The 11,767-nt window shown below is 37.6% G+C and overlaps 1 protein-coding gene across 2 annotated transcripts in view; it reads right to left on the bottom strand.

The window, feature by feature from the left end:
* Positions 1-4,377: 4,377 nt before the first annotated feature.
* LOC126187771 (methyl farnesoate epoxidase-like) overlaps positions 4,378-11,767 on the bottom strand; it is a 308,053-nt gene continuing 300,663 nt past the window's right edge. For both annotated transcript variants that reach the window (XM_049929035.1, XM_049929036.1), the window contains 2 exons: positions 5,044-5,185; positions 4,378-4,966 (listed from right to left, as the gene is read on the bottom strand). In XM_049929035.1, the coding sequence (XP_049784992.1) occupies positions 4,791-4,966; positions 5,044-5,185 (318 nt within the window). In that variant the 3' untranslated portion in view covers positions 4,378-4,790. The remainder of the gene's footprint in view (positions 4,967-5,043; positions 5,186-11,767) is intronic.

Here is an 11,767-nt window from a genome sequence, read left to right as displayed (position 1 = left end):
TAGATTGGCAAAGTAAAAAAAGACCCTACCTGCAATGTCAGGAATATACCGCATACCATGCACATGCGAAATAGTTTGTATCAGAATGACTGTATGATCAATCAACATGAGAATCAAAGAACATAGGTGATATTGCAGATTTGGGAGGGTGGAGAAATTGGCCATGGCAGAGCATACACCCAACAAGTGTCCATGAAAGCCTTAACAGTTTTGTATAAAATTAGCACAGGCATTTCACTTTACTAGTGAACATGATAAGACAGTTGAATAATAATGTATTATTTACAGCATCCAGAGGAGTTTCACTCTAGGCAGAGACAATTAAATAAATCAAAGTTACATATGGAATTTTCTTACAGACTAAAAATAGGAATGGTGAAACTAGTATGTACAACTTCCAGAAGAGTTTCACTCTGGGAAGCAACTATAAAGAAACGTATATGACAAAGGTAAACTGGGAAAAGAAGAAACAGTTCATTTCATTGGGGAAGCACTATTTCTCCCATAAACTACTCACCATTGAGATAGTGCACCCGCTATTAACTTCAATTCATTTAGAGTTAAAAGTCAGTAATTTTTCACTATGTGTTTTGTAAAAGATAAAACAATAAAAGTTAGAGGTATAAACATAATACAAATTCATGGTCATATAGACATAGTTTGTCCCCGTCACTGATTCAAGAATCTAAGTCATCTCAGATGTGTATTACTCCTAGCAATTTTTATCTTTTGAAAATGCACCAATGGTGGCTGATCAGAGGATGTAGTAGTACAAGGATTGACTGAAAACTAATGCCTCCATCTTTGTAATTCTTCAACAGTTGGCAGCATTGGTATGCAGCAGGTACTGGCTTGTTCTGAAGTCTATTCTCTACAGCTCCAGTCGGCAGAAAGCCTTAGCACTGAATGGTTGTGTTGTTGCAGTGTAAAGTATAGAACCCTGTAGAGAAGGTTGGTGACTGCAATTTAAGCAACGTGCAGTCATTGAATTCTTGACAGCAGAAGGTGTCACCCCAAGGTTATTCATCAGAGAATGAAAGCAGTTTATGGTGACTGTGTTGATAGCAGTACTGTGTGTCTTCATTATCGTAACGTGAGAGGAGTTCCTGGCAAATTTCAAGTCTATGTGCTTTCATTTCAGGAGTAAGCATCCAGGGTATCCATCGTGCACAGATCTTCCGATAACCAAGCAAAGCAACAACGTGACCCACACATTCATATGAAATGCCACTTTTGCTTGCAGTTTCTCTCTGAGTGATATGACAACTGTCCTGAATCAATCTGTCAACATTTTGCTTGTGGAACTCGGTGGTTGCTGTCACAGGATGTCCAATTCCTTGTTTGTTATGCACGTCAGATTTTTTTTCCCCATCTCAGCATCTTAAAACTTACTCACCAACCAATGCACAGTATTCACATCAACACAGTCACCATAAACTGCTTTCATTCTCTCATGAATCTCCTTTGGGGTGACACATTCTGCTGTCAAGAATTCAATGACTGCACATTGCTTAAATTGCGTTGCCCAACTGTCTGTGCATGGTTCCATGCTTTACACTGTTACAACACTAACATTCAATGCTCAGGCTTCCTGCCAACTGGAGTTGTAGAGAAGAGGCTACAGAACAAGCCAGTAAATGCCGCATACCAATGCTGCCAACTGTTGAAGAGCTATGAAGGTGGAGGCATTACTTTTCAGTCAACCTTCATAGTAGTATCAATAATTGTTTTTACAGTAAACCTTCATGCAGTTTTGTCAGTGGGAGAGAAAGACATTATTCCTTCTACACCATGAGCATTAGAAAGCAAGTCAAAGTGCAAAGTCTTAGTGATAACCTAAAGTAACCAGAGGTGTGAAGCATATAGTGAGGATGTCAGACGCATGCCAGGCCACCTGAAAATGCTCCATTGGCATATAACATGATGTCACTGCTAGGAACAGAAGAGGTGATGCATGCTGTCGTAGCCCTGTTGCTGTGTTCTTCCATGGCATGGGAGGCCAACAGTATGGCACTGACTCTCTAGGTTCCCTTACATTACATGTCCCTTGCGCAGTTAATATGGATGAGGCCTAACCTTCTACCCTCTACAGGCACTGTTGTAACGCTTTTGAGTGAGGTCATCATTGTTTTCTTATAGGAGCTTTTGTTTTCAAGGAGATATGTAACTGAATGACACAAAGCTTTGAAGAAAGATCATTCGACACTTTCTTTACACCATCTGCAGAAAGACAAGTTCAGAACATGTACACTGCAGAGTTCATGGTAGGAGCAGCATAAGTAGATACATGTTAACTCAACAAAAGGAAAATTATTGTGCTAGCCTTGTTTCCTCTTAAGCACAAGAAAAATTTTATTGTCCATTGCAGGTTTTGACAATCTGAAAATCTGTCTAGAGGTTTAGGATGGAATGCATCTTCTAAATATCATCTAAGCATCTTTATTTCATATAAAGAATTATGCAGACAAGTGTTTAGTATTCAGAGCTGCTTAATGAATGTCACAGACTCATGATAGTTCTAACTGACATCCAAGTCTTTCGTGTAAGCAGGAGCTAGCTTTCAGAGGTCCTGATGAGACAGAAGAGTCCCTGAAACATGGATATTTCAGAGCCATGTTTTTCATGCTAAACAGAAATGAAGATCTGAGAGCAAACCAGAGGAAAATGGGCTATTTCCATGGATTTTCAAAAACTGTACAAAATGAACTGATTGAATGTATATGTGAAGTATTTTTGAAGACATTCATTCAACTTTGGATTGACCTTCATTTCATTCCTGTAATTGTGGATGAAGCAACAGAAGTTTCAGACAAGTCACAGTGCTCTAGTGTTGTGAGACTAGTGGACTCCAAAGGCAACATTCAGCAACATTTTATTTGCCATCAGGTGTAGTTCTTTTTGTCACATATTGTTTCTTTTTGCAGTTGACAGGAACTTTTCCACCTTCTTTCAGTACCTGTACAGCATGGTGGTAAGAAATGGCAAGCTTCAGCATTGATTCATTGTACGTAAAATATCAGAAATATTAATTTGAATTGAGCTAGTATTAGTATTAGTTTTTTAGAGCTAGAGTCATTGGACAACTAATCAATGTTCACATCTACAGTTAGTGTGATGTTAACCCAACCACTTTTATGGCAGTGTTTACTGTCTATGTCAACAAGCAGGTCACTAAGAACATCAAAGAAAATATCTAGGCAACCAGGTGGAGGTCTGTTAAGGCCTATAATAATTAAGTTCTCTTTTCCCCATTTGTTATTATTCTATTACATCCCCAACATTGAAAGTACTTACATCTGTTACATCATAGTTACTGCCACTCATGCAAGGATAGCTACTCCACAACCATGTTTCTCGTTTCTACTGAAGGCAAAGCAATAGATTATGGAGAGTGGCTTACGTACACTATTTAGCTCATCTGTGTATCAGTGTTCACTTGTAACTAAAACATCAGAGTTATCAATTGCTGCAGAGGTATCCAACTTTATTGCGCTTATTGCTATGACTTTGAAAGTTCTGTTGAATTAATTGGAATGTGAGTTTGGATTGTTGAACACTGGTTGGAGGTGTTTTTAGGACTACAAAGTTCCAGTGTATAATATTAGGGCTGAGGTCCTCCTGCTCAACCATACAGGGAGATTTAGAGCTACCAGGCTGTCCAGCAGGGTTAGCACTACAATGGAAGTGGCTGGGAGTAGAATTTCAATCTACTTTATAACTTTCCCCCTCCAGAGACAAATCTGAGTGGGTGGTATCATGGTTGCTTAGCAGCTGAACATGCTCAGTCTGTGGCTCGTTCCATGGGGTAGAACAGTGAAAAAGGCAAGATACTTCACTACTCCTGGTCACAGTCATACACTGCTGCTATAAGAGAATTCCATGCAGTGCAGAACAGGGAAATAAATTTGGAGTAAGAACCAGCATACATGGTAAGTTAAATACACTTCTTTACAGTTTGATGAGACAAAAATATTGCTTAAGTCCATTTTACCTGCTGCCCCCTGGATAACTACCCCTGTTACACATTACTTAATCTTGCATGTTCCAGAACAACAGCTTTTAGCCATGTTTTCTGCAGCCATTGTCTTAGTTGCTGTTGCCATTTAATTTGATTCTGTGTATGTATTTGCATATTAGTCAGTCAAGTGGTTCACTAGAAACATGTTTCAATTTGCAGCTTATGAAGTGTACTAACTATTGTTTTCTATTAACCTGTATAAATTAATGATATGGATATAATAGAGGGAAACATTCCACGTGGGAAAAATATATCTAAAAACATTTAACTGGAGATCTGGTGTGAAAAAAGGCGAAAAAGTTTTTAAACCTATATAAATTGTTTATTAACTTGTGATTAACAAGAACAGTACAGTGGAGAATAAATCAGGCCATCACTACATGATTGTTTCCCTAACAGATTATTATATCATTCAGTTGTTAATGAGATAGACATAAACAAACTGCGAAGTATAGTATTGAAATTAAATTAGAATTTAATTGTTTGTTAATGGTCTGTGTATCAACAACTGTCAATATGAAAACACTCCTCTCCTTGTTCACATAACAAATTTTTATAAACTTCACCTCTACTTTTCACCATTTTCTTTCCTCTCACAAATTTAAATAAAATTTTTGGAAGTAATGCTTTGGTAGTATGGAGATGAGAATTTAATAAATTTATTTACAAGTTATTAACTCTGTAATAAAACTTATTAAAATATATTCATCTATTATGATTCGGTTGTTACAACAATAATGAAAACAAGTACATTTGTATTGTTTTTGCAGAGTTATCGAGATTTGAAAATGATGTCATAAGTTTTTGGTGCAAGATTAAAGCCCTCAAAAGCAGTAGGCTTCAGGTCAGTACCATCAGCAGGAACAAGTTGAAATTTTTGCAAGACTCCAGCAAAAATTTGGAATAAAAAGCTTTTTGAAAACTGCTCCCCCAAACACCGACGTCGACCTGAAAGGCAAATTAAAACTCTCAGATATGAGCCACAACTTATTTTACCATAACTCTGTCTAGTAGCAGTAACTCACCAAGACCAAAAGGCAAGAATATGTCATCCTCTCTAAGTAGTCCAGTTTCACTAATGAAACGCTCTGGTCGATAAACTTCAGGATCACCCCAGTGTTCTTTATCCATCTGCAGCGACCAGTTGTTTACCAGCACAGTTGTATTCTGCATCAGAATGCATAATTTACTTTATGTTAGCAACTGCTTAAGGTTAGAAAGCATAAGAAATGTCTCTGTTTATGTACACTTTGCAGATAGTAGTATTACTTTTATTGATCTTATTTTTCAGGTTATAAATAACAGTATCATCAAAATGTTTTGAGTTTAGAAAATTCCATGTATAACATACATTATTAGAAAAGAAATAAAACACAGAGAATATACCAACACAATAGTCATACTTATACAGAAAATTTTCTTTGTGCCTTGAGCAGTGAAGCCACAACACCAAGAGAAAAGTATGTCAGTTACCAAAGTTACTATGAGATGTAATAAAATTGTTTGTGTATAATAATAACAAAAAATAAGAATTGGACTGTTTGCTGACAAAATGGTTGATTTGCGACATTGAGCTATTGATAACTCGATCACATGTACAGTGTGTTCATTTTAACTCTAAAACTACAAATTGTATCAACAAAAGTTATAGTTCCAATTTGTTTGTCTTGGAGGGCGACATCCAATGATAGCACACTCAACCTACCGCCTCACCCCATGAGTGGGTGGCTGGGGCAACTTTGTAATCTTCAATGGGAACCATTGTTTTTTATTGCAGATTACAATTCTGTGTAAAATTGACATACATTTTGCCTGAAGTATTTCCTTCCTTTTTCCACAGATGACACTGTAATTGGAGAAATAGAAATGAGAACACAATTGCAATTTATGCCTTGCTATTCAACAACTCTTGAATATCCACTGGCACATGTGACCCTGTCGCCATGCTGCGAGAATAGGACAGACCATTGTTTTATATCTTCTAATTGGAAACCCCATTGCCAACATTGTATTCCTCAAAATTTTGATGAGAGATCTACTGAATGTGTCACCATGTCTATGTACAGAACTGTGACACATCAAAACAGGCAGTACACTGAGACCAGACCTCACATATTGTGCAGACATGGAACAGATATCAGTTGTAAACATTAAATACTTGCACAGTGTTTATTGCCTGCACACCTACACATCATCTGGAGAACCGATGTGCAGGTGGACAATGAGTGTTGCAACACGGAAAAAAAATATTGAAATGATCCTAATTTACAAAGAATGTAGGAGGAATGTTGAGGCTGCTGTTGCCCTATATGACAAGTGTTTTCCAGAGAAAGCTCACACTCATTCATTCTTTTACGAGGTTGTGGACAGACTTATGTCTGACGGCAGTGTGCAGACCAGCTAAAGAAAGTTAAGCAAATGTGTTACAGGAGAAGGTAATGAAATAGCTGTACTAGTGGCAGTGAACTCCCAGATTAAGCACCCAGAAATTACATTACAATTCCTTTATGTTTGTAGGTAGCATTTTCACAATACTGCATCATTAAAAGTATCATCCACACCATGTCGCTGTACCAGGAACTTCATGCCACCAGTTTCAATAATTGGGTAGTGTTTTGTGAATGAGCATGCCAACAAAATCCAAACAACACCCACATTCTCAGTCTAGGTGCTATTTTCCAGTGAGTCTACATTCATAAACTATGGTAGCTGTAATGGTCGCCTAGTCGTAGATATAGCTATTTGCTATAATCGCACTATTTCACTCCCATTTACGGAGCTTGTTAGCACTTGATGTTAGGTTGGCGCCATTAAAATGCATTGTATTGTGGTAATCGCTGCTACTTGCTGGATCGCTGCTGTCTCGATGCTGATGCTGGCTCTAAATTTGGTTGTCTAGGGTTAAAAACATGAGGTCCCGTGTTTTTATGTGCTTTTGATGATAAAGAACGAGCGAAACCAACAAATATGTAAACTTCAAATATTTATTACTCTGGTGGCCATCTTAATTCCACTGTCCACCAAAGACCATGACTCAACACAAAGTAGTACTTCCATTACATGTTCTTTGCATTGTTTATCCACCTCAAACAATAACACACAAACACACTTTACCAAAGTGACATTCCGACTGCCTCCCGACCGTTCTTGCTGCTTGTATTTATAACATTGTCAAAGAACTACTAAAAAGAGATATAGTTTACAAGTCACATGTACATCTGTTATCATAATTTGTGCAGAAAAGTTATTAATTTGCATCGAGTGCCATAATTTAACATGTTATTAAAATGACAGAGAGATTTGTTGACTTGATAGAATAATTCTTTGTTACAAAAAGGCCGTTTTTTAGAAGTTTGTCAATTGACTTCTCTAATTTGCATAAATAAGTAAATAACATGAATGATTAAGAATTACATTGGTTTTCGTCTGAAATAGGATTGATTTCGTGAATACTGAGTGAAAACGCTCCTAGTGAACAAATAGGTTTCACTGGGTGATTTTTATTTAAGGAGATCCAAAATACCTAAGTTGGCCACTATTTTTCGTACTTCATACTGTATTAATTATTTAAGATGAACTTAGTGTTTCTACATGATGACATTTGCTGTATCAGTGATCAAGTGATATAAACTTTTGTGTGGGTCAGTTATTCAGTATTATTTAATGGGTTGACTGTTTATGGAGACATGTTATGCAATCATTGTTAACATACACAATAACTTTTCTATAATCATAAATACTCATTAAACTGGTTGAATTTGGAAGGTATCGCATACTTCGGTAAAGTAAAGCCTTTAATATGTTCCGTTACATAGCGTTAACGGCCATAACATGCATTACTGAAGTGTAGACAGTTCCCTCTGGTTATGGCAAGCTGACCATAAATGTCCCTTGTCAGTTAAGATATGGTGTGGCATGATGAGTAAGAAATTCATTGGTCTATATTTTGTCAATTGGACATTCATTGGATGCAGATGCCAAACGGTTTTGGAACAGAAACTACTAGTTCTGCTGAGGATGTTGCCCTGGATGTTCAACAGTGTATGAAGATAACACAATTGAAACACAGGAATTATTAGACCATGGTTACACTGGGTGGTGGATTGGCAGTGGTAGCCCTACTAACTGACCTCCTGGGTCGCTGGATTTGAAGTTACTGAATTTGTTTCCATAGGGGCATCTAAGAGTTAAGGTGTACCAGCAAGTGCAAACAGACTGTGAAGACATGGTTGACTGCATGAGAAACACCTGTGCTGATATTTTGGCAGATACACTTCTGTCCTGTGTATGGTCATTTGAAAAGCAGATCACTAAATGCACTGAAGTTGGTGGTACTATGTATGAAACACTTACTGTACTCGGAAAAGTTGAGTAGCATTCACCTCAAGCCATGGCCACAGTGGCACACAGAGCAGTGTCCTGTTTGATATGTAGGAGGAATACAACATTGTGAATGGGATTTCCAATTACAAGTTACTAAATACTAGTCTGTCCTATTCTTGCAGCGTGGAGGGGGTCTCAAGTGCCATTGGATTTTCAAGAGCCATTGAGAGACCTATCATAAGTTACAATTCTATACCCACTTATATTCCTGCAATTACAGCATCATGTGTGGAGAAATAAGAAAATGCTTCAGACAAAAGTATGTAAATTTTACCATAGAATCATAATCTGCAATAAAAAATTATGATTCCCATATAAGATTTCAAAGTTGCCCCCACCACCCACTCATGGGTGGGATGGGATATTGAATGTGGTATGTCCCTCTCCACGACAAACAAATTGGAATTATAACTTTTTTTGACCAGATGTGTGGTGTTTGAGATATTTCAATGTCTTCAGTTAAAATGAGCACCCTGCATAGGCCTACTTCTCAAAGACCATAATCTCTATACCAGCATATGCAATGCTAACATGCTTTTGAATGTGAATACTGTGGAATGATCTTGACATATCTTCGAGCATTTGGGTCTTTCCTACATCTTCTGAGAAGATTCTGTCTTATTGTCGTATATAGCTACGAGTCTATTGTGAAAAATATGCTACCTGCTGCCTAAAAGATGAAATGTGGCAGATGCAGCATCCATGCCCAGTGAGTGTAGGGCATCGACTGAATAAGGTGTTTCAGTCTGTACATAGCCTAAGATTGGTTTAGATATACTTTATGTTTCAATACATCTTTAGTGAGGAGATCCTCCAGATGTTTATGATGCCAGAAAAACAGAAATATGCAATAAATATTTACAAATAAAAACAAATATTCTAATGTACTTTCCACAGATCTCAACTGGAACAGACCTCACAGAAGCTGACTAAGTAGAAAATATCTTAAATGTATTATTGTTTAAAAGGCAATAAATAACTTATGACAAAACATGGAAATGTTCATTATAAAGAAGTGCATATGGTAATTCTTAGATTATAAGAACCATAGATCATTCAATAGAAAAAACAATTTACAGCACATCTTATTTACAGCAATTACTTTACTGCACTGAATTTGTGCAGAAGTCAGGTTGTACAAATATTTGCCCTATTTTATATTATTTGTAACACATACACAGTTATTAGTGTACTAAGCAATTCATCAATGGAGTAGGAGCCAGCAAGCAATAAATCCTTTAGGCTGATTTAAAACAGAACTTTATTAGTACCATAATTAAACTTTATATAACTTCTGGCAGGTTATTGAAAATGTATGTTTGTGAATAATAGACAACTTTCTGGGCCAAAGTAAGTGACTTCATATTTTGTTGAAGATTATTCCTATTTGAAGGATTGATTCCATTGGTTTGAAAACGAGATATATTTCAAAGATTAATTTCATTAAGGAATAAATTTATTGGGAAGCAATATTGGCATCAGTATTTCCCTAAGCATGCTTCCACAGGATGTTCTTGAGTTTACACCACAAATAACTTTTATTACACGTTTTTGAATTCAGAAAACTTAACTTGGCTTAATGAGTTACCCCAGACAATAATCCTGTATGACATCATGGAATGAAAGTAAGAAAACTCTATCTTTGGGAGGAACAGAAATGGTCTTAAATCAGTGCCCATCCCACTCCCACCATGTAGATTGCTTGTCAATCAATCAATCAATCAATCAATCTCTTTATTCATCCATTAACAATATACATTGTATGGATGCAGTCAATTACAATATAGTTTCTTATCTTTAATTTGTTTCAAAAACTTGGATAATAAATACAACCTCCCTGTGTACCAAGGTCCCCCAAGTACATGGTCTGTTAGCTGCTGAATATTTCCTCAATCAGAGCTCACCTGATTCCAAACCTATGACTACCTTCCTACTACCCTTAATGATCTTTATGCTTATCAACAACTACTTCACCTTTGAGGGGCAGACATACAAATAGATCGGGGTACAATCATAGGAACCAGGATGTCTCCTTCCCATGCCAATCTTTTCACCAGTCACTTGGAGGGAGCTTTCCTGGGATCCATGTCTTCAGATCCTGGTTTGGTTTATGTACATTGATGGCATCTTTGCCATATGGACTCATGGTGAGGCTGACCTGTTAAAATTCCTGGAATCTCTGAATACCCTCTTCCAATTAAATTTCATGCGATCATATTCTGAATCCTGTGCCACTTCCCTTGATGCTGATCTCACGCTCATCAAAGGCCAGCTACACACTACTGTCCACATAAAATCTACTAACAAACAGCATGCTTACATTTTCACAGTTGCCATCTGTTCCATGTCAAACATTCCCTCTCATATAGCCTTGGCATTCAAGGTAAACATATTTGTTCAGATGCAGACTCCTTACAGCAATACACCACCATTCTCACACCAGCCTTCACAGGTCATAATTACCCCACCAGCCTAGTTTAAAAGCAGATTTCCAGGACAATCACATCCAATCCTGGTACTGCTTTTCCCTCCAAAAAACAACATTAGAGCGCATCACTGGTCACTCAGTATAATCCTGGACTGGAATGTATTAATCAGTTACTTCAACAAGGCCATGACTTCCTAAAATCATGCCCTGAAATCCACTGTATACTGTCAGACCCTACACTCCTGCACCTATCTCCCTATCTTATGGCTCCTATCCCTGTGACCATTCCCACTGCAAGACTTGCCCTACGCACCATCCTGTGACTACCTATACCAGCCGTGTCACTGGCAAAACATATACTATCAAAGGAAGAGCAACCTAGGAAATGACACATGTCCTATAGCAACTGTTATGTAAACACTGTTCCGCCTTTTACATCAGCAGCACTACCCTCAAATTATCTTTAGGATGAATGGTGTAGGCAGAGGGTGTACACTGGCAACATGCAGTATCCCATGGCAGAGCATTCTCTACAATGTGCCAATCATGACCTTGGTGCATGTTTCACCACACACACCATCTGGATTCTCCCCCACACACCTCATAACTCCGTATGTGAGAACCAGCATCACAACATGTCCTTAGTTCTCGCCACCCACCTGGCTTTAATTTACATTAATTTTTCCTGCCTCAGTGTTTCTTCACAGTAACTACTCCATTCATCACTCTGTTTTGGTTTTCTACATCTTTCATTTTCTTACCTGTCTATTTTTTGCCACCCCCCTCCCTTTTCTACTACATGCATTGCACTTAGCTTTTCACTCTTACTAACTCAGGCACAATGTTTAAGCAGTAATCTCTGTCTTGCATATTACCCTGTCTAGTTCTCAGGTTTTCAAATCTCATCTGGTGCACCCCGAACAATCAGTCTTTCCTCC

Source organism: Schistocerca cancellata, chromosome 5 (genome assembly GCF_023864275.1).
Source record: "Schistocerca cancellata isolate TAMUIC-IGC-003103 chromosome 5, iqSchCanc2.1, whole genome shotgun sequence".
Taxonomy (NCBI): domain Eukaryota; kingdom Metazoa; phylum Arthropoda; class Insecta; order Orthoptera; family Acrididae; genus Schistocerca; species Schistocerca cancellata.
Note: the sequence above shows the minus strand (reverse complement) of the source record. Positions and strands in the feature narration are given on the sequence as shown.